The sequence below is a fragment of the Callorhinchus milii genome, unplaced genomic scaffold (genome assembly GCF_018977255.1).
Source record: "Callorhinchus milii isolate IMCB2004 unplaced genomic scaffold, IMCB_Cmil_1.0 Scaffold7, whole genome shotgun sequence".
NCBI classification, from domain to species: domain Eukaryota; kingdom Metazoa; phylum Chordata; class Chondrichthyes; order Chimaeriformes; family Callorhinchidae; genus Callorhinchus; species Callorhinchus milii.
In genome coordinates, this window is record NW_024704748.1 from 25719072 (window position 1) to 25743312 (window position 24241).

Below are 24241 nucleotides of genomic sequence, written 5' to 3' on the forward strand. Positions count from 1 at the left end.
TGTAACTACCGTCTCTCTTCCTCGATCCCTCCGTCTTGCCCCCTCCCTCCCCACATTTTTGGCGATGGGGGGGGGGGGGGGTAGGATTGCAAGCGAGCAGCGGAATAATTCCTTGCTGACACTACTTTTATCGACCAGGGACAGACATATTATTCACGTATTGTCTTTGAAGAGTGGAGTCAGTCAATTTGGGAACCACTTGGGGGCAGAATTCCAATTGGAACCAAAGTGACAAAAGGTTTTCAGGCTCATCAAAGAGCTCACCTGCTTCCTGTATATCTTCAGCTGCTCCTGAAAGTGATCGGCAAAACTGCTGATCGTCTCCTTCTCCGCTGCGCAACACGGAACAAGGACAAGTTACCAACAGTAGCAGGTACAGCGACACAGCCCTCAGCCTCCGCAAACAACAACAACGAATTACATTTGCAAAGCGCCTTTCACGTCGGGAGGACGTCCCAAGGCCCTCGAACCAGAGAGCCCAAGTGACAGTTTCTTTATGATGCAAGTCTTGACCGTGATTGTCGGCGGGATACTTTGACTGCGGGGGAAGAGGGAAGGTGTGTGTAAAAAAAAAAGACACAGCTAAGCTCGATGCTGTGCTCACCCGGACGTCCACATTAACACTTTTCAGTGGGTGTCTGGATAGCGATTAAGAGTGGGAAACCTTAGCAACAATTTGACACTCTTCCCATCATTATTACAGCGTCGAGCAAGTTTTTCTTAAAACGAGTCCAGTGCCCCTCGATTCAACTACCTGATAACCCATTCTGGCTGTCGAATAACCTCCAGTTAAGGAAATACTTGCCCTAAAGTTGCCCTTCACGAGCCCAGACCCTGTGCATCAAGTTGCTTGGTTTCTATACAACAACAACTTGCATTTATATAGCGCCTCCCCATGTGGGGTAGCGGCCTGGAGTGCTTACACAGGCAGGTCCTCGAGCTAGGGTAATTAGCGTGCGACTGTACAGGAGATAACTGGGCTTTACCCCCAGGAGTGTGTACTCGAAAGGCACTTGGAAAAGGAAAAGCTTGCAAGGATGTGGGGAGAGAGCCGGGGGGGGGGGGGCGGGGGAGTGAGACCGATTGGGAAGCTCTTCCAAAGAGCCGGCACAGGCCGAATGGCCTCCTTCTGGGCTGCAATATTCTACGAGGAACGAGCAGAGCCGCTCTCAGTGCTTACGTTTGTCCAGCCGTGGGCGAGGGTTATACCGATACCCAACCTGACTCCAGAAGAGGGGCACTGAGCCCCGAACAATGATGAACGACAGAGTGTGGCTATGAACGTGAATCAGCTGCTCCGTCTCCACGTAATTGGCCACTTTCCCGCTTTCGTCGACGCCCCGGCGCTTGTAGCGCATTCCTGCGGAGAAATTAAAAGTGGATTCAAAGGGGAATCCGTCAAGTCAACACTGAAAGCCAACGCCAACTCAATGGAACTCCGAGACTCCGATCGCACAACAAAACCTTCGTCGAGGTTTCTTTTTACAGATTTGTGTTGCAACACGACCGGAAACACTGACCTCCAAAAGCTTCAACGGTAAATTGCAATGCATCGGATCAACGCTCCTCAATGGATACCCACTGGGTATTCACTCACCAGTCATTGGAAATATCCTATCAATTTGCCCTGGTGAAAAGCATTCACCAAGTTTTTCGCTTCTGTTTTTGCAGAGGTGGAAAAACCTTCTGCCCCTCTTCTCCAAACACAATCCCGTACTTTTCCAAGTCTCCCTGCCCGACTATCACCTTTCATCCTAGGTGTCATCCTAGCCAATCCCCGCTGTACTCTCTCTCTCTCTCTCACTCTCTGTAGTCCGTTCTGCAATGGGAATCTCCAAAACTGGCTGCGGCTTTCTAACCTACGTCTTGAACGTGGGCAATGGTTTAAAACGTTTTGGATAGAGACAGTCACACCACAGATAGGTCATTCTTCTCACAGCCCATCCAGTTGCAACACCTCGTGACCTTATATGCAAAGCAACTTAATGTGGTTACACTAAGGCTCGCAAGAGCAACAGAAAGTTGGAAAGAGGTCTCTGAACCAACCCTGCACCTGCCGACAAGTTTGTTAATGATACATTCTCAGCGACAGGAGAGAGAGAGAGAGAGCAGCAATCACATTTGCAGTGCACAGAGAGCACCGTCTAACGAGTAATGAGATGCAATTTCTTTCCTCAGGGAGGAAAGCAATTGGAAAACATCAGTTTGGGGAGAGCGAGAGGTAAGGTAGTGGCATTTCATTTGCATACAATAAGTCGGGCTGCTGACACACAGACCTGGAGTAAACCATCAAGTCAACAGAGTCCCTCTAGCCAGCACAATGCAGTGTCCACTGAACTAGTCAGGCTTGATTTTCACAGATCATGGTCGCTGTTAGGCACATATATCCGAGCTGTATCCGAGCGCACATTATTATTATTCAAGCAGGAACTACATTCCCTCCTGAACGCCTGGTCGGCTGCATTTAAAACCCTGACAGAAGCTGTGAAATATACTGAAGTGTCACTGACTGCTGCCTCCCTCACGGGGAAACTACAAACAGTCACCCAGAGCTCAGTTGACCGCCCGGTGCTGCTGTATTGGGATATTCATAGCAACTCAAAAGAGAAGTTTCAATAGATTTGGTTGAACCTATTTCTCAGTGAATAGGGCTAATTCAGGACTTTCCACAATGTTAATTTTGTGTGGGTCGGTACTTGCTGCTCTTTGTGCTAGTGACTGTATGTGTGTATACATGTGTGTGTACGTGTGCACATGTAATGTGTGTGTGTGTGTCAGTACCTGCTGCTCTCTGTGCTAGTGACTGTGTGTGTGTGTGTGTGTAGAGTGTGTCAGTACCTGCTCTGTGCCGACTCCTCCTTGAGATAATGGCCACCAGGAAGCGAGGCTGGATGTCGTCAGCGCACATCTCCTGGGAGGGGGTCTCGGGGCTGCTCTTCTCATCGTCTGACGATTCGTTGTAATTAACCACCAGCTCCTCGATCTGCACAAACCCCTGGATGATCGGGATGATCCACAAATGTGCACTCGGGTCCTGAAGATACAAGATTTTAGCTTCATTCCAACGGGAATCCTTTTTGATCGTGCTTACGGTCACCCTCCACCCTCCCTCATTGTCAAGAGTCCGCCACTGTCAAGCGCTCCAGGGCGCAACCCTGCGTGAAAGGGCGCTACATAAATTTCAAGTAGTTGTTGTTGTTGTTGGAAACGGTGGCGGGCATAATTAAAACCCCCAGACCTCAATTAAATCCTGCAGACTTCTCTCTGAGTGTCAGCAATACCGTTTAACATAAATTCTTGTGTGGCACACACGGCTGGGTTTTACAGGTTGCTTTAATCTAATAGCCAGGCTAGATTTAGTTATTTTATACTGGATAATAATAATTATAATAATCCTTGCATTTGATACAGTGCCTTATCGCATCTTCGAGACGTCTCAAAGCGCTGCGCAGAATATACTTTAAAGTGTAGCGACTGTGTATTTTGTGGGTGAAACGCGGCAGCCAATTGCACACGGCAGCGTCCCACAAACAGTCGTGGATTGAAGTGACAGACATGAAAACTTTCGCTCCCAACAAGTCTTGTTTGGGATAGCTTTTAAGAGGCCAATGTAGATCGCCCTCTGACCTCACACCAGCTTGTCTGGTAGCTTTGTAGTTCGAGTGTTTTTTAAGTTAAATTAATCATTCAAATTAGCTTCAGTCAGAGCTGCAGGAAACACAGGGTAAACATGTTCAGCAAGTTACTGCATTGAACCTTGCATGAAATAATAAGAGCTCTGAAGATAATTGTCCGAAGCTTTGCTCTGACCCTCTTCAACCATCGGATACACAAGAGAAACAAAACACAAAACACCGCGGATGCTGGAAATCTGAAAACAAGAACAGAAGTGGCAGGGAACGCTCAGCAAGTCAGGCAGCATCTACGGAGAGAGGAAAGTGAGTCAACGTTTCGGGTCCACGACCCTTTGTCAGAAACTTGGGGTCGTTCTGACACAGGGCCGTGGAAACGTTGACTCACTTTCCTTTCTCCGTAGATGCTGCCTGACTTGCTGAGCGTTCCCAGCCACTTCTGTTCTTGTTTTTGACGTACAAGAGAGCTACGCACAACATGCGCAACAACACTTGAGAAATTCTCGAGCAGGTCAATTATAACCTTGTAAATTTTGCAGAGTGCTTTGGCAGCGCAAACAATCCATACACTTACGTTCGATTTTACCAGGTCATCAATCATATGCTTGTTCCAAAAAAATCTATCATCAACCTGCAGTAAAGAGAAGAAAGACATCTGTCCCATTAGTGAGTGAGCAATAAGCAAATGGCAGTTATATTCCGATTCAGGTTATTGTGCCGTGTTTTAAAACAGATTATAACAGAGGCGTTTTACCCTTTGCCACAGCGGTAACCCTTTCTTTTCAGAGGTGCTCTGTCGCTGGATCGAATTTGTAAGGTCGTAGGTCAGACTATAGTAAAACGAATCCGAGTCCACAAACATTTTGATCAGTTCCTCCAATAAGCGTCGCTCCAGCTTCTCCTTCTCCTTGTTTTCCTTGACCTGCAAAGACACACGCAGAGAAAGTCAACACTTTGTGATACGGACACATACATTGTGGCCATCTTGATCCTTGTGCCAATAACAGAAAGGAGAGAAAAAAGGAGCGACAAGAACAAGCAAACGACAGTGGCGGAGCACGATGCTGAACCGGTGGGGGAAGTGACCGTAAGCACGGTCGAAGAGGAAGGTTTTCAGGCGCAACCTGAAGATGTGGAGGAAGGGGGCAAGACGGAGGGACAGAGGAAGAGTGTTCCAGAGTTTCGGGGCGTAGTGGCTGTAATCGCGGACATTTTGAGCGCAAGACATCAGCCGGTCTGCACCAGAAGACACGGATTCACGTGGACACCTTGTTAAAAGCAAACCCATAGTCCAGCTAGCGTAGTAATAATAATAATAATTATGACTTTGTCTTGTATACCTCAATACAGCAGTAAGAAGGTTACGAGACATTTATTCTACGAAATTAAGTACACAAATAAACATTCTCAGGGTGACGTTACAATGGTTACACTCAACAAATTCACACGCACTGGGTAGTGAAGCAAGTTGGTGCCACAGTGCAGGAGTAGAGATTAGTTGAGGTTACATCAAGCAAACCCAGCCTCCCATGCGTAGAGTTTCTCCAGAGCAATGTGAGTGACTCATTTCCCAACGCAAGCAGTTAAAATAAAACACATTCTCAAAGACGACCCGGAGAGCAACTCCGCCAGACAGAAAATTATTTGATAAATCCCTGGATTAAGCAAAGATCAGAAGGCGAGGCTTTTAAGAACTGCTGCGTTGCCCGGCTCACGTGCACCAGGATTACCTGCAATAACTGAAAGACATCAGAGCCCATTTCATCAATCTGTGAAAACAAGAGATTTCTAAAGCAAACCCCCCAAAAAAAATCTAAGGAAAAATGGAGGTGGGGAGGGAGGGGATAGGGGGGAGAAATAGAGAAATCATACAGATATCAAATCAACTCGTTTGTTAGTAAAGTTTTGGGTTGAAACTGGTGCATTGGGCGAACGTCACGCTTGGGTTTTGAAGGTGCAATGCTTTATATTTGGCCAAACGGGCATTTATTCGCCTTATCGTTTCACTGGCCGGCAAATAATGCAACAAGTTACGCTTGCAGACGCTGCGAGTTAGACCCCCCCCCCCCCCCCCCCCCACCACCACCCCACCGATATTTAGGGTGCTCCGTCAAGAGAAATATAACGGTCATCGGTTATTCTGCACTCGGTGTTACTTGTTGTTGAACAAAATGACATGTATAAAGCGCCTTTCACGTCCCAAGGCGCTGAACAGACAGTGACGAACCCGAGCTGAGGGGGGAATGGGGAGGGCAGAGGGGGGTGAAGCTGGGAGATCGAAAGCACAGTCGAAGCGGATGGTCTTGAAGGTGGCGAGGGAGGGGGCGAGGTGGACGGACTGCAGGATGGAGTTCCAGAGGGTGGGGGCAGAGTGGCGGAAGGCCCGCCTGCCAATAGTAGATTTTTCACACAGAGGTCGACATCTGAACGGCAATATAGTCCATTCAGATGATTGACTGGATATCAATATGTGCATTTGATACAACACCTTTCACATCAAGAGGACACCTCAAAGCGCTTTGCTCTGGGACGCCACCCCGTGTGAAGGGCGCAAATTGTTGTTGTTCATACGATTCACTGTAAAGTGCTGCAAGGATATTCAGTCACTTTTAGGGTGAATTGTTTTGGTTGAATTGGGACTGAATTGTCCCAGTGTTGCTCAATCTTGCAGGGGTTATTTATTTATAGAAAGCCTCTGGTAAGTTGCACACACTCTCACCTTCTTCTTGATGGGAGCTGCCACGTTGGATTTGATCTGACTAAAAGTCTTGAGTAAAAACTTGGAGTCGTCGGGAGATTGGGTGATCTTCTCCGTCTTGTTGATCCCGAAATGATGTTTCTTGCACAGCTGCAAATGGGAAACAAAACCGAAGAGTATAAATCCAATCAGTCACCTTCACTCTTTCTGACACGACTGCCACAGGTTACTGTAACATTCGTTGATAGCGACAGCATTTTGAGGAGCCCGTTTGGGCAACTCAAGCCTTTTGTGCCGCTTGTTACAAGCACAGCCCGAAAGACTTTGAGATGGGCCGTGTTTCTCGTCCATTCGGTTGCAATACATCAGAGATGGGCATGGCAATGCTTAAGAACGAACATCCAACAGGCTCGAAGAATGAGCTTAAATGCGCAGTCTCAGAAATTAGAATTTGCCCGAAGAATCCAACACTGCAGTAACATCATGCCCTAAAGTTATTATTCTCCACCGACATAACTATCATAAGTACTCATTTCAGCAATAGAGTCTATAATTGATGAGGTATATATATATATATATATTTCTGTGGTAGGAACATCGACAAAGTCTTTACCTCAAGTTCCAAATCCTGAGGCTCTGCTTCGGAGAGTGGGATCACGGCGATCTTGGTGATTTTGTACACTTGATGCTCCCCGAGGAGCTTCCCAACCACGGCTTTCTGACGTATTAGGAGGAGCCGCCATGGAAAATCTGGAAAGGAACCAGAATCACTTACAATTCCTGCGTTTGATACATCACCTATTAAGTCCAGAAGGTCTCAAAAGCACTACAAAGTTTTGGTGAAATGCCGTGACTATTTGCAAGCAAATGGGGCAGCCAACTTGCATACAGCTATACGCAAATGCTATCCACAAAATTCTTCAATGGATTACAAGGATTTTGGGTCGCTCAACCTGGTATCATCCTGGTTTCACCCACAAAATATACAGTCAATTTACTTTAGAGTATATTCTGTGAAGCCCTTTGGGACATCTCGAAGACGTGATAAGGCTCTATATCAAATGCAAGGGATTATTATATTATTCTTATTGTATCATCATCATCATCATCATCAAGTAAGCTGAAATTCACCATAAAACTATGATGTATCACGTTACAGTACCCTTGAATGTGCTGTGACCTGAGAAAATTCACTCTACATTCTTTATGGCTCCCTGAAAGTCAGAGGCATACAACATGCCAGAGTGCTGAAGCTCACCAACGCTCAGTGAAAATTTCTAGCTTTGGCCTAAATTTCTAGCCTTGGCCTTTTGGGGGAGGAATGAACAAAGAGAGGTGGTGTTCGTGCTTCCCAACAGGGCAGCGATAAATCATCAACGAATCCCCAAATAGTTTGGTCGGTGATAGAGGGGAGTTAGTCAGAACAGCTCACGCACCAAGAGCTTTTCATTATGCACACCAGTCACTCTACAGTTTGACCACATTAGCAGCCACACTGGCAACAATGCCATCAGCCGTTGAAATAAAAAGCACTGAATGATGCTCTTGTGAACATCACTTCACCAATTGTTGAACGACAGACACAGAGCAATTCACTTTATCGCAGGGCGACAGGCACACAAGAGAGACGGGCGCACACAACTCGAAATATTTAGAGATATTTATCCGGCGCTGCCTCAGTTTTGATGGAACTGAACTCCTTTTGTAGTCGTCTAAATAGAGAGATTCTTGACAAACGCTGGGCTGAGAAGTTAAGAGACTTTTCATTCCCAGTGACACTCAGTTCCTTCCCTACCCGTCCACAAGGTGGAGCATTAAATGCAGTTAATGCAACTATATGGGGCTTCTCCCACAAAATACACAGTCAATTCGTTTTACACGAAGCGCTTTGAGACGTCTCGAAGACACGATGAGGCGCTGTATCAGATGCAAGGATTATTATCATTATTGTATGGAAAAAATGATGCATTCGTCACTCTTCTCTCTCCTCAAGATAACCAAAGGTTTGCTGAGCGCTTGATGAAGGCCAACGGTCCTCTCCATCCAAAGGGAAGTCCAGTAACTAAAAGTATCAGTCCACCCCCACCATCGGATTTTAGTTGGACTTAAAGCCCTCAACCGTGCCCAAAGCAGCAGCAAAAAGTCAAACGGGTTCCTGAACTGTACGACTAAATAATAATAATAATAATAATAATCCTTGCATTTGATATAGCGCTTTTCACGTCGGGAGGACGTCCCAAAGCGCTTCACAGAACACACTGTAAAGTGAATTGACTGTATATTTGTGGGCGAACGCGGCAGCCAATTGCGCACAGCAATGTCCCACAAACAGTCATAGATTGAAAATGACCAATTTATTATTGTTTTGGGTTTTGGAGGGATTATTATTAGGCTCTGTGTGGAGTAAGGAAACTTGCCCAAAGTTTCGCCCTCTGCCGGGAATTGAACTCAGGTCTCTCACTTGCAAAGCGAGTGCTCTAACCACTGAGCTACAGGACTCCAGGATTACTGTATATAGCTCTCGTCCCACCCAGGCCCTTGAATCACTGCAGAGGCGACCAAGGGTTTCAGAAGATTGAGCCACAATTTTTTTAAAAAGAAGTTAAGGCTCCAGCCCATACACAGAGGGTATATAATACTTTCAGCAGTCATCGAAAAAGGTAAGAGCAATGCTAAAATAGCTGGCCACACAATCACCTCGGGCAGACTCAGGATGTTAAAAGATGAGAGGATGTTCAAATTCCTCACATTCCCAGAAGAGAGAGAGAGAGAGAGAGAAAGTACGTCATTACATCGTTGCTCAGGACAACAGTTCCCAGCTGCCGACCACGACACGAACATCTCACGAGCAGCCGGCCTTACCCTGACCAGGCAATGGCTGAGCTAAAGTGACAGCTCCAGTCTCTGCTCCACACGTTTCCAACAGGAAGCTTTCCCCCACACTCCCAAACCCCTACCCACACCCCAATTGCAGTGTTTTTAATTTTCTTTTAAAAATGGTATTCCAATGAACGGAATACGTTCAGCCCTTTGGTGGTTCCCACCCCCACCCAGTGTGCAAACGAACAGAATCAAACAAAAGGATGAAAGGACATCGACTTTTGGGATTATTTATCCTTTATTATTATTACTACTACTACTACTACGTTTGGATTAAATCAGGTCCAAGTTAAAAGTGTGAGCATCCTAACTAACGTCAGTTTAATATTTATCCAGGAGCAGTGAGCGCCACTCCACTCAACATGAACACTTTACGAGGTCGATAAAATGACTTCCGTGTCAAAAATAAAAGCCTTCGGGTGGACGAAGGGGTTTGCAAGCGATTAGTCTGTAGGTGATTTGCGTATTAGAGTAGGTTACAGCTACATTAAGCAGTGAGACTGTATGAATCAAAACTTCCTCACTTTGTAATGCGGCAAAAATGACCTCAATGACCGCAGAAAGCGGTTTACTACAGTGCCACTACCTCATTTCCTTCGAGTATAGCACTGAAGGCTACCACCAGGCTTGAGGCAATGATTATTCAGCGACCCTTTCAAGCTCAATCCATCGTGCTTTACCAGATGCTGCTCTGGCCTCCTGAGCAGTTGCACCATGTTCCTCTTATTATTTGAGATTGGTCAAGGCTTACCCTACTATTAAGAGGCTTAAACCCCGAGGGTGAAATCCCTTCGCCTCGCCCCCTCCTCTCTCGCCTCCTTCAAGGCATGTCTCAAGACCCTCCTCTTCAGCCGTGCCTTCTGCCACCCTCCTTCCTCTACCCTCCCTCCCTGGCCTCCACACCCGCCGATCCCAAACCCAGCTCGGGTCCATATTCCTGACTGTCCAGCACCTTGGGACGTTCTCCCAACGTGAAAGGCACTGTGTAAATGTAATTTGTAGTTGTTGTTAGTAATCTGGGTTATACGCTTAAGAGAGAGAGAGAAAAAAAATTTGGATAGTAAAGCTATTCAAGGGGTTTGGAGAAAGAGCGAGACTCGGCGATTAAAAGATCTGACAAGATCTAATAGACTGGTGGAACAGGCCTGATGGGCTGAATGGCCTCCTCCTATGATCTTAACACTAAAGGGTCCCATCCATGCTGGGCCCCCTTTAAAATGCAAGTTCTTTTATTTGCCCCCATTCAACTTCAGAACTTTAACCAATGCATTCTGGCACCAAATGTATAGAACCTGATAAGTCACTGAACAATTAAGTCATTTCAGAACTGCCTGGCACCCATTCCTACAGAGTTTCATTGCCATTAACATTTGTGGTTTCTTTATTGACAGACTTGCCAACAACGTACGATTATAAGAAATCCTGCCCAAAGCTGAAGACTTTGATCTTTCTTGGTTAAAGATGAATTATTTCACTAGACCTTCAAGGGATCTGAAATTCAATGTAAGTAATGATTACCTTATTGACCTTACTCTGTGCTACAACTTTCTGATCTCAATCTGTGCGTTATCTGGACTCTACAAATCAGGGTGTGGATGCAACTCAAAACCCATTGTAATGCTTTTGCTTGCAGGTTGGCTGTGTAAATTTCTTTACAGCTGGTTGAATAAGGTCTATGTTGCTCTCTGACCTCGAGGTTAAAATCTGATGCAGACTGTAACAAACATCTCCCTGGCAGCTTTGAGTGTCTCAAAGTGAGACGTGTTGGGAAATGTCTCCAGCACAAAATAGTGTAATGTTAGTTACTGTCATGAACTAGGCATACAGTGTTCTCATTTTCCAACACAATCATGCATCTAGATTGATCATGTCGTCAATCCTGCTCTGCTGGATCGGCTTGAGTTTACATCGAGGGGAATAACTGGGTTTGATTTTTACGGGGGAATTCTCTGGGTTAAACTGGCGAAGCAGATGTGGGCGACAAAGAGAGGCAGGAGTGCAGGAAGTCAAGACAATGTTGACGACGATGAGGCAATGTCAACTGTGTTGCGGGCAGCGTGCATCATCGTTACAGGCCGACAGACACCTGTGTGCACACGCTCATCAAGCTAAACGGCAAACAGTAACGGGAATGTGTCACCGGCCTTCGCCGGAAAGAAGACTTGATCATCAATACATGGGATTTAATTAGGGAGCATCCTATGATGGAGTGACTGCTGCATAGACAGGGAGTGCTGGGAGGAGCATCGCTAGACAGAGAGGATCGGAACTCAAGCCCCCAGGTTCAGGCAAGCTAGAAAAGCTCGAGAATGTTTGTCTCGAGTATTCTTTCGGCAGCTCAACGGGCAAAGGACTAACCGACTTCAGGAGGCGGTTAGCAGACTTAAAGGGGCTAACTATAACCCTGTTGAAACGTGATGTGGTTCATGCAGACGTGTGGCAAATGTGTGTGTCGATAGTAATCCCTCAAGAAAAAAATTGGTCACTTCAATCCACGACTGTTTGTGGGACGCTGCTGCTGTGCGCAACTGGCTGCCGCGTTTCGCCCACAAACATACAGTCAATTTAATTTACTTTACAGTAGATTCTGTAAAAAAAAAGTGCTTTGAGATGTCTTGAAGACGTGATGAGGCGCTGTATCAAATGCGAGGATTATTATTATTATTAACAGTCACTTCAAAATGAGATAAAAGGCAGTCATAAACCTTCTGGTTTTGCTTCTCTCCCAGAGCAGAGATTTCCGGGAAATCTAAGCCCCCTATTAAAATAGTGCCTGTCGGCTTGCTGCTGATGGGCCACAAGTCAGGTTTGTTAGAACCCACGCAGATTCCAGAGCCCAGACAAGTCAAGTCTCCACAGGAAGGCAATGAGGGGAGGGGGAGGAAAGAGGAAGAAGGTGTGCGGCAGGAAAACCAGGCCACTTTTATACACTTCCAGTCGGGAAACATGTACAATACACACACTGACACACACACACACACACACACACGACACACAGACACACCGACACACACAGACACACCGAAACTGACCCACACACGCACCGACACACACACACACAGTCCCTTTCCTCTCCCCTCCCATTGAAAATTTTCCAGGATGTGGTTCGGGGAGGGGGAGGCGGGGGAGAAAGACAGCACTCGCGTGTGAGTGCATCTCGCATGCTCAAACTTGCGTTCAGAGGAATGCTGCTGAGAGAGAAACAGCATCAACTTGTGCAGGAGACGACCCATTCCGTCCTTTGATAACTCCTCAAAGTTGGCTCGGATTGTGTAAGGAGTGCGTGTGTATATATATATATATATATATATACACACAGTCTGCATACAGCACTGTACCTTTTTGTAAAAAAAAAACTACGCACAACTCTTTTACTTAGGCTACGTTTAACAGGTACCTTTTCCAACTGTGTAAAAAAAAATGTCCTAATTCTTTAATTCAATAGGTCGGATTTCTTTCAGACGAATGCGGTCGCCAGGACGTCGAACACAGGGTTTTTTCACAACATCAATATTCTTGGCTGATGTTTCAATCGCCTTCATTTTCCCCATTGTTCTTAGAAATTTCCAGGGAGGTAAAATTGCGAGTTAAAATGCATCACAACAATTATATTCAAGGTTAAGATTAATCTCCCTTATCCCCATCCCTCTCCGCCCCCCCCACCCACACTCCCTCAACTCATATCCTTGTTTGATGAAAATACAAACTTATTCTAAAACTTTGATTTATTAGGGTATTAAATAAAGTGGCTGCAATTTCTCTCCCTCTCCCCAAAGGCCTTCAAACAAAGAAAAATCCTTCATGTCAAGGTCACCTTTATCTGAAATTTAATCACATGGGTTGTTACAACCAAAGCCTCAACTCGGCTCATGAAACATAGAATTCATAGAATGTTACGGCACAGAAGGAGGCCATTCATTTAACAAAAGATTCAAAAGGGAGAGTGAGAGAGGGAAGAAGAGAATTCCCAGCCAAAGAATACTTTCGGAAATTTCAAAAAGTCGCTCCAGCAAAGGAAGCCCTGTTACATTTACCATAAAAAGTCAAGAGAGCTTGGATCCGTAAATTATTTATTGGGAGTGAATTAGAAAAGCGCATTACGGATTCCTCTTCAACATCAAATGCGGAGCCAGAAGAAGCACGTCAGTAACATTACAAAAGCTGGGCAGATTCCTGCTCACTTTAAGCAGATGTATCAAGAAAAATGAAGCGAGATGATGGCTGCTGGGTTTAACGGGAGCAGAGTTGCGGAGGCAGAGGATAAAGTTCAGAGTCAGAAGCTAAAACGCTTTGCCCACAACTGCAGAACACCTACACAGAACAAAAGTGGATAGGGGGCGGGAGAGATAACGACATAATTGGGACACCAAACCATTAGAGGCTACAAAAAAAAGCTGTACTTGTGCAATGCAAGCTTAAAATCTAACATCAACAACAACAACTTGCATTTACATAGCACCCCCTCAGGCGAGTGTCCCAGAACCTCTATGAGCAGAATGCCTGGTCCCAGCGACGTTACCCTTGAGAACTGGGACAGTTAGTCCAACATACACACAGGTGACCACCCTGTAAAACTGGCACTCTCGCCCGCACAGTTACTTACGCCTGGACTTCCTGTTCAGTAAGTTAAATAAGTCTCATTTAGTGAATTTACCAAAAGCTAGAATTTGAACTCTCCCCCCCCCACCCCACCCCACCGCCCAGCATTATCCTCAGCTGAACCCAGAACGGACCGCAAGTCAAAGAGAGACGTTGCCTTTTTAATAACTGGCTCATTATGTCGACGTGCCTTACAGGATTGGGTTAAGAAGCAACAGAGCCAAGGGAGAGTTTTAGTGAAGGGCCTGTCTCCTCTCCCCCTGAAGCAGCTCGACTCTACAGTGAATTGTACGGGGGAGTGGGAGCGGGGAAAGAGGACTGCAATCAGTGTTGATGTGCAAGCAGCATCTTTAGATCGTCCCATTTGCACCAATAGTGCTGCGCTGGAGCTCACTTTCAGGACTAGATATCTACTAATGTAGACTGCTTATGTGATACCTGGCACGTCGTACAGCTATTTGCCTGTAGCTTCAGGCACAGTTGACTGCTACCCCCCTCCCCACCTCAGTCCTTTGGGAGTTAACTACAAGTCAGAACCCAGATAGAGAAAATGGTAACGACTCCACACTTACTACTGTGAAGCTGAATGCATTATCTCATCCAGACAACTTTCGGGGGGGGGGGGGGGGGAATATAAGATTGAGTATTAAATTAGACAGAGTTTATTAGAGCAGAAAAGGCAAGCCACCAATCATGCAGTTGGGTAGAATCGGACTGGAATGCCAGTTCTAATGACTGAACGAGGGGACGTGCCCTTCGAAGAGCGGGTATAACACATCGAAACGAGCTGCAAAGACAATTCGATTCGGAGACGGCTTTACAATCAACACAAAATACAAATCTTCCACCCACCAGGAAGCTTCCCTCTCACATTCAGTTCTTTTTAAACAGATTCGCTGCTCACTGATGCGCTGTTAAAAGTTGTCAGTGATGGTTCTGCCTCCAGCTCCTTCACCCTGGAACAAATTAATGTGACACAAAGACTGGAAACTTAGCCACCCACTGAATGCTTTGGATTTCCAATTAAACCACTGGCCTTGAAGCTTCATTCATTCAGGAAATGACCAGGCTCGTATTTTCAATGCTGCAACACCATTCTAGTCACAGAGCAGGTTAAATATTCTCAGTACGGCTCTACACAGTCGAGATTAAACGGGAGAATGATTCATTTCGTCTCAATTCAACAGAGAACGTGTGCCATATACTGCCATGATTCCTCATTCAGGGACTCACAGTTTACTCATTCAAGATTTTTTTTTATTAATGTGACTTTTCAACACAACTGAACTAATGAATAAGGAAGACATCTCCAGTGGATTCTTATAACATCTTTCACATAGAGGAAACGTCTCGAAGAGCTTCATAAAGACTGAGCAAGATCTGGCGGGGGTGGGGGGTGGGGGAGAGGAGGGTGAAGAGAAAACAAAAGTAAAGTCAGAGATGGGTTTTAAGACAGGATTTGGATGGAGTTTAAAGTGGACCGCATTTCACCCCAGTTTACTGGCAGAGGATAGACAGACTGGATAGACAGAGGTGCAGGAATCCTGGCTGAACACTTGTTCTCCTTCCTACTATGGAAGGATGAAAGCTGGTGGTGATGCTCCCACATCCGCTTTGGTACAGACGATACAAGGAAGGGATTGGAGCTTGCTCTCAATGACAAAGGAATTAGTGTTACTGAGGAACACGGATCTTGAGGTGTGGGTGTGTTCTATATGTAAGGGCATGTTATTTTTATACAAGATGTTAATTAGCAGTAATGTATGAAACTGTAAGAGCCTCGTTGTCATCAAGGTTGATTGTTATTGGGATTGAATATTATTGTGCTATGGTCACCAATGTCTAGCAGTTAACCAACCCTTTTGCTCCTGAATAACATCTACCGATTTCATAAATTTCCCCCATGTGTCAGTGTGGATGTACGATTTACTTACTTACCTTCTGATCAAACACCATCAATAATACCAACATCCCTCAACTTGTTCTCAACTCCCAATATGTTCACCCCCATCCGTTCTGAATCTAGTTTACAATAAAAAGCCGATTACTATGTTTAATGCTTTGGGTCCACGGCTTAGTTCCCCATTGAATAAAGTGCACAGAATGCTTCCTGTAAACAATCCTTCTCCTTGAAGGTTCCCCAGTGATCTAAACAATCAATTTCAGCCCTCATACTCACACCATTTATCTGATCAGCCACTGAAATTAATTAACCTGCTGGATCTTTTCCTGCCTCGTAGATAATACACGGAGCAACCACATTCCCTCAGCTTTGCATCACTTTCCTTACAGCAGTTTATCAACCCTATATATTCTTTAGCTCCTCAGAGAATAGTCCATCCCCACATCAATACAACTGGAGTGATTCCATCTCTCATCATCCTTTCAGACTTTAAAGCTTCCAAGTGACAAAGGATAAATACTTCTACAAAACACAAGATCCATTAACCTCACTCCCTTGTTATAAGAGTTTGCCTATCCATCTAGTCCACCATTTTATCTTCACACACTATCATTTTGTTACACCTTGTACACTTTATTTATCAAATGGAAAAAAAAATCTAGTGAGGTAATTGCCATTTCAAGCAGAGAGCTGCAATGGCTGATAACAAACAAAGAAGTCCTGTACTAAAAAAATGCCTTTACCTCGAACATTAACCACAGGTAGTTAAACTCAGAGTCCAACAAATTCGAGAAAGGTTCCAGCAGGTTATTTCCAAGACATGCAAATTCACCCACACACGGTTCTGCTTGTGGAATAAATAAAACAGTTGCAAATCTTGCAGTGATGAATGTTTGACTTGTGCAGAATATTACCGCAGTGAACTGAACATACAAAGATGCAGGACCAGAGAGGAAATTGAACCCATCCATGTCGCAGATAATTTTTAACATTTTTTTTAAAAAACTGTTCTCACTCAGATTGAATTATTTTGCCAAAATTCCCATCCGATTCTCTCTTCGATGTGTTGACAGAATCTGCCTTCCCGGACAGTCGATTTGATCTAGAACCTGAATGCTGGGCATGGATGCTCTCTAGTCCTTGCCACATTAGAGAAGCTACCAGTAAATGCAGAGTTCCCGGGATCTTGCCTTTATCAGTCACACAGCCCAGCATTGCCCAGGAGGGTTGCCTTGTTCTTTGTACCCACAACACGACTCGAAATGAGAGTCATTTGAAACCGTGAAGTATCAAGTTCAGCAATCTGTCCCAGAATTTACTGAAGCAATTTACTGCTGAAACTACCCCAACATGTTAAATCAACCAGAGACATCCCAACCTTGGCTGTAATTCACCTCTGCGTTATTTTGTTCTTTAGAATCAATTCCATCCAGAGATGGGCTTACTGTGTTTGGATACCGCCTGCATAAATTTAACCATTTGCCAGCAAAGCATCTGAAAGATGTTAGCCAATTAATGTAACATAATAAATAGCACACACCAAACTATCATAATAAACAGCACATACCAAACACCTCATTAGATTTACTGTAAAGTCAATTTGCGCACAGCAATGTCGCACAAACAGCCAAGAAGCCCTTCTTTTAATGGACGGTGATGCTTCATAATGTACTACATCAATGCGAATATTATATAATAATCAATATTGTATCACTGATCTTTTTTTTTTAATTGGTGGAAGGAAGGGAATGGTTACAAATCTACATCTCAATCCAATTCACTTTCTGAACCCAAATAAAGGTCTCTCAATTATTAAATGCAAGAAATATTTTTTAAGAATAAAAATCCAAATAATTTTTGAATTGGTGCCTAGAACCATGAAACATCTCAGAGTGCATCACAGGTCATTACTGTAATTGAGTAGTGACTGTGGTTAAACACGGAATGACCAATTTATCTGGATGATTGCTGGCCATGATAATGGGAAAAACTCCCATCTCTCTATCAATAGAGTATTGGATCATTCAACATCCAACTGGACCTCAGTTTTTAACATTTAATCCGATTGATGGAACCTCCTACAGCTATACACTTGAGTGTAAGCCTTGACTGAGCTCAACGTGGAATTTGAACAAATCTGACTTGTCTAAAACAGATGTACCCAAAAATACAGCCAGCATTACCTGCCATGAATCAAAATAGGATTCAGGGCAAGGAAACCAGAGCTGCATCTCAAGTTATCAGTTTGACAAGAATATAGATAGTTTGATGTTCATTAGCAGACTGGGCTGCGGAGAAACAAACGAGACTGCCTGAAGGAACAGTCATTAAACATGAGGATCCGAGATGGAGCCAAATTGTCACAGGACAGAATTTAAATCATAATCTCATCTGCATAACTAGCCTGTATACAGCACACACTGGAGTAATATGAGACTGTAAAAAGAGATTAAAACCCCCTAGTCAATTCTGTGAGAGAATCCAATCTATTGGAATATATTAAAATGCATCGCTACAAATTTAGGCAGGAACACGCTCAGCACACTCACCATGCAGAATCTGGATTAAAAACCCACATTCCAAATTGTACCGTGAATGGAACGCGCACAAAAAAAAAAAATGTTTTAAAACGTCTCAGACAAATGCAGGTCACCTGAAACAAAACCGCTCAGTCTCAAATCACACACACGCTTATATGTACAATCCAACTGAAGGGAGACCTTCAGTTCACTGAGCCAATCTTCTGCTGCAAATCTTGGATCAGAAATCAGCAATGATGTACTGTGAAGCTCTTAGAACTTAAAGCACCACCTTCCGCGGCGAGTGGGATTATGATATATACAATACTACTACGGGACTTGCCTGTAGTCACACGGCTATTGAGTTGAGCTGTTCGGCTTCAGCCCGGCAAGACCTCACCTGTATGAAGCTGAATCTTTCCAATGACTCCCTCCACCAGACCTAAGCAAATCGGGTTCCATGCCAGAAGCAGATCAGTAGCTGTGGAAGCGAGAAGAACTCATTACTCCATTGCAAGGCAAAGAGAAAACAGCAAGTCATTTTCACTGTAGATCACAAGATCCGTTCAGATCACGAAGGCCCTTCGTCCCATTTGATCTCATGCCTCCAAAATGCCCAACGCACTGTCGTCCCATCACAGCATCAAGCTTTTTCTTTACATAAAGAAAAATTTCTCCACCATTCCATTCTGGCCTCAACCACCCTTCCTCGTAACCTGCTCCAGTTACTCATCACGGGGATGCTTCTATGCATAAGCAGCGTACAAATGTGGAACTCTTCATCTGGTTTAGATACTCTTAAGCACAGTGATGGCTTTCCGTACATAGAATATACAGCACGGAAACAAGCCATTCAACTGGTCTATGCCGGTGTTTATGCTCCACGTGAGCCTCCTCCTGCTCTTCCTCAACTAACCCTATCAGCATAACCTTCTATTCCTTTCCCCCTCATGTACGTACCTGGCTTCCCCTTAAAAGTTCCACATTCCCACCACTCACTGGGTAAAGAAGTTTCTTCTGACTTCCCTATTTGATTTATTGCTGACTGTTTTATATTGATGGCCCCTGGTTCTGGTCTCCCCCACAAGTGGACACATCTTCCCCATGTCGACCCTATCAAAACCTTTCATAATTTTACAGACCTCTATCAGGTCACCCCTCACCCTTCTCATTTCAAAAGAAAAGATTCCGAGCTTGTTCAGCCTTTCCGGATAGGTATAACCTCGCAGTTCTGGGACCATCCTTTTAAATCTCCTTCTCCAGTGCCTCTATATCCTTTCTATAATATGGGGACCAGAACTGTACATGTCAGATATGTGGGGGAAACCAAAAACAAGGTTAATTACCCCAGATTGATGTAAACCTTCTAACCGCACAAGTTAAATCTATTTTGTTGATGTACGGAGATGTTGATAAGGCATGTAGGCAAAAGGTGCATTTGGTTCAAGTTATACACTCTGTAAGCCCAAAACTCAGCCATGGTTCTCTACCACACCAAGACCTTTGCCCTGTGCACCAAATGGTACCAGTGAACTGGGGCTCCATTCTGAAACCACCTTCAAAGAACACTTTGAGCAAACATAAAAAAAGACATTTTAAAATGGTGCATCCACAACCAGACAAGCACTACAGAGGCTCTCAATACCCCAGGTGATGCTGTCTCAGTTTGGGAGAAATATTGGCCCTCCAGCTTCTCTACTTTGGCAGCAAATCCTTGTTTTTTTGTGGTCCATGTTGGTAGCACTGGCCTGGCTCCAGAGGTAGTACAAAACTCAGCTGTGAGGCTTCTTCCACCCTGCAAGGGCAGGCAATAACATTACAACAGAAGTCGCTGGGAACACTCAGGAAGGTCAGGCAGCATCTGTGGAGAGAAACAAGTGAGGCAATGTTTCAGGTCAATGACCTTTCATGAAAACCTCATCGACCTGAAACATTAACGCACTCTGGTCTCTCCACAGATGCTGCCTGAGCTGCTGAGCGAGCGTTCCCAGCGACTTCTGTTTTTAGCTCAGATTTTCAGCATCTGCAGTGTTTTGCCTTTTGGCAATAAGATTGCCCCATCTTAACAAGCTTTGTAGAAAAACATCTTAAATTCCGCAAATGTTACAGAAGGATCATTTTGTTTAGTTCTACATATTGGATCATAAGCCAGTATGAACTGGCAGCAAAGTCCAGCCGGCGATAAAAGAGGATCAGAAATAATTACCAAAGTCTATTCAACCGCAGAACCCCTAATAGCAACGGGATTGGACATACGCTGTGGTATTTCACTCACAACAGAAATGTATACCGTTAAAAGCTCGGAGTTTAAAGCTTCGCGCTGCAAGTTTGCAGCTCACCATCATATTACAAACTATCAAGCAGGCCTTCAGCTTACGAAGGAACCTTACAGGCCAGGGTTTTATAACTGGGGTATGAACCCTCACCTATGAAGCTTTAAATGGAAGAAAGGAAGCCGGAATCATCTGACAAGCTACGCCACTGTCAAGCACTCTGAGACACTACCCTACGTGAGGGGCGCTATGTAAATGCAAGTTGTTGTTGTTGTGGTTGAATCAGGGTGCAGCACATGATGATAATCAAGTCAAAATTCATCTGATTTCAGTGGGTGCCTGCAAACGGAAATTGCGAAGACACTCACACATACACCACACACACACACACGCAAAAGAGAACTGGGTCATTCACAGCCAAACTTCCACTGGAGCAGATCAACACTGAAGGAAACCAAAAGTAACAGCCCGAAGCCACAGTTTGCCTTTCAAGACCGTTTTATTTTGCACCTGTTACATCCCTTTCTATTGAGGGGGCAGCGTGAGTCAAGAGCACTCTCTATCACCACTCTCACATTAGTCATTTGTCGATTCAACGACAAATCCATAGAGCAGCACCCGAAGGCCACTGTTCCACTGACAGACTGGCTAAGGAGGCCCTTACTCCTTGTCCAGACCCCATTTCCCCATCAACAGGTCATGTCTGAAGACCTTCCTCTTTGACCGTGACTGTGGTCATCTCCTGCTCCTTGTCCCACCGGCTCAGTGTCATGCTCCACCACTGTCGAGCGCTCTGGGACACTACCCTGTGTGAGGGGCGCTGCGTAAATGCAAGTTGTTGTCGTTGTCCACAGGGCAACAGGGTGGAATTCCTCTGGTTGAAACCTATTGCATCAGTGTCCTTTTGACAACTATTCCACTTGACAGCAAAATAAATGTATATAAAACATTATGAAAGAAGCGGGGAAACAAGTTTCCATCCCTCCTCCACTCAGAAAAGGGACACATAGGTACTGTACAGGGACAATGTTATATAAGCAAGTAAGTAAATTGAACAGAATGTATTATTTTTCCTGACATTGACCCAAGGTTGAACGCAGCGCAATTTATTATTCCTGCAGTGAGACGGGGACATGGCTGGTGAGGGAATTGACTAACTGTTCTTCCAATTGCTCCAAGGACATCTCCACATCAGAGGAAGATGAATCTCAGATAATAAGCGCAATCTCTCTCCTGATGTCCTTCAGGCAATTTAACATGAGCCCCATCTGCTACCGCAATAGGAGGGATTGCTGGAAAGAGACGCCACAACACAGTCAATCGGTCATGTATCGTGACTCATGTGTGTCATATGAAGAGGAATAGATACCACGGCTGATCTAGGGGCTAATAGATCGATTTGATTAACAGAACAACTTCATTTGAGAACTGTTCTATGTGAAGGGCACGGTATAACATTTAAGTCGTATCTTACTGCTGGGAGAAAGCATTTATACAGCGTTTCAGAAACAGGGTAGATGTTCTAAGTGTTGTGCTCTAGCTACACATTGATAAAAGCTTGTGGTACGGAGAGAGATTTCAGTACGAGGCTGGCCTGGGTCTTGAGAGAAATACTGCTTCAGGCATCAAATCATTTGACATTCTCACCATCCTCTCACATTCAAAGCCATCCCCTACGCAACACAGTAAACCTCACACACGTTGCATGAGTTGGGACCATACGTTTAATACGACTTGTACCAAATATGAGTTATGTCAAACTCGCATAAACTCTCGAACGGGACTTGGGTAGATGTACGACTTAGGTGATGATATGATTTATACAGATCAGACTTATGCGAGTTTTACTGTAATACCATCATCGCCAAAGCCACACTGAGGCCAGGCTTCTCAGACTTCCCAAATGGTTCTGCTGAGTAAATACACTGCCCATACAGGCCAGGCCAGAAAACTCCTCAGTTCCATGTCTAGTCTTTGCCAATTTCAGTAAGCTCAGGACAATTGGTCTTCAAGTGGCCATGTGTTAAACAGAAGCAGAAAGAATTCTAGAGATCCCGATCGCTACCCAGTGGGTCCTGGTTACCTGTATGAATGTCACAAAACCTGTTAACAAATGCTAAGAATGATCCGGGTACCTTCTGGCTTCCAGTCAGAACAAGGATCATTTACAGACCAGAGTACAGAATTAAAAATAGAAGTTTTGAATAAGCAGCAGCCACGTCTAAACCAAGACTAACCCATTGAATGTCACCAAGCCCCGGCAAACCACAGAGTGATTGAGAAAAGGAGCCTGGCATTACACTCCTGACCATGCGATGTCAAGTTGCAAGGTCAACCCGCTCATCTAAGTTGCTTAGAATTAAATACCACTGTTCAAACCACTGGCAGCTAGAATGATTAAAGCATCAAACGCTACAATTAGCCAGACAGACAGAAACAGACAGACAGACAGACAGACAGATGGAAGGAAATGCGGAGTGCAGAGTAGACAATCACACCTTCAAAGAAAACAAGGCATCAACTCTGGAAGAACGCAGCGTTTGCAGGTTTACAACATTGATTGATGTTGTCACTAGATTCATCGGCCCCTGAATGGAGTAAATCCTTGGTATCTTAGATCAGTCGTGCTGCAGAGTGAGTTTACATTCTAGAACACACAGGACAGCTGACAATTTACACAAGTTAAACGTTTTGGAGTTAAATGTGTGTTTTCGTAAGGTGCTCGTGCTGTGTTGAGAAGCTTCGAAGCAGCACCAACCACAGGGTTTGCCTGGGTAACGGCTTAAGAGACTGCTGCCAGTTCCCTTAACGGAACCCATCTCTCGGGCCTTTGTTTTTAAACTAGTTATCTGGTTACAAGCCATTTTGCTATCAGTCAATGCCCCTTTTCTTGTTATCTTATTTCCCCCCTTTCTGAACAGAACAGAACACAAAGCCACTGAATATTTAGAACAGTATCGGCATTCACGGCTGCATTTCAAGCTGTGCTACATCAATCACTCGTTTGATTCCAACTCTTAAGCGCCGGGCAACTCAGAAAATTCAGGTCGAAGGTTAGAATCAAGTTACTCCATGTTCTAATTTGTATTGTATTAAGCCGTGGAGGGGGGGGGGGGATAAAGAAGAGAAGCTAAAATAGAGTATTTTAAGATTTACAGAATGTAAGATACTTTAGCAGAAGTGGTCAGTGGGTTTTGCTCACGTAACTCACTTCCTCTCAACACTCGGTATTGATCTGGTATAGGACAATGCTGCAATATTCAATCAAGGTAGCAAACACAAAACATGAATTAGATTTGCTTCGAATACAAGTCTGCTAACTTCACCTTGTTTTACGAGTCAATCATACAAAGCAGGATTTGGTTGCCAATTGTTCCTGGATTCTTGAGAAGCTCTTTGTGAAGTAATTTGTTTAATTTTACAATGTACTTTCTGATTTATGTTGTGTGGCTATAATATGATAACAACCCTTGCATTTGGTATAGCACCTTTCTGTCTCAAAGCACTTAAGAGGATTTACTGTAAATAATAATCCTTGCATTTGATATAGCGCCTATCAAGTCTTCTAGACGCCTCAAAGCGCTTCACAGAACGTACTGTAAATAAAGCGGAGTGAGTGCGTATTTGTACGTGAATGCAGGAGCCCAATTACACACAGCAATGTCCCACAAGTGGCCGTGAAACAAATGACCAATTTTATTTGGGGTATTGTTGGCCAAGACTAATGCTGGTTTATG

At 44.6% G+C, this 24241-nt stretch overlaps 1 protein-coding gene across 2 annotated transcripts in view; it reads right to left on the reverse strand.

Moving 5' to 3' along the window:
- inpp5f (inositol polyphosphate-5-phosphatase F) overlaps positions 1-18707 on the reverse strand; it is a 32603-nt gene extending 13896 nt beyond the window's left edge. The window contains exons 1-9 of one of the 2 annotated variants that reach the window (XM_007903969.2): positions 18632-18707; positions 6944-7080; positions 6352-6480; positions 5363-5401; positions 4387-4554; positions 4207-4263; positions 2839-3034; positions 1181-1360; positions 265-332 (exon numbers count right to left, since the gene is read on the reverse strand). In XM_007903969.2, coding sequence (XP_007902160.2) covers positions 265-332; positions 1181-1360; positions 2839-3034; positions 4207-4263; positions 4387-4554; positions 5363-5392 — 699 coding nt within the window. In that variant the 5' untranslated portion in view covers positions 5393-5401; positions 6352-6480; positions 6944-7080; positions 18632-18707. The remainder of the gene's footprint in view (positions 1-264; positions 333-1180; positions 1361-2838; positions 3035-4206; positions 4264-4386; positions 4555-5362; positions 5402-6351; positions 6481-6943; positions 7081-18631) is intronic. The other variant, XM_042337118.1, reaches the window with a different exon arrangement.
- Positions 18708-24241: the final 5534 nt, after the last annotated feature.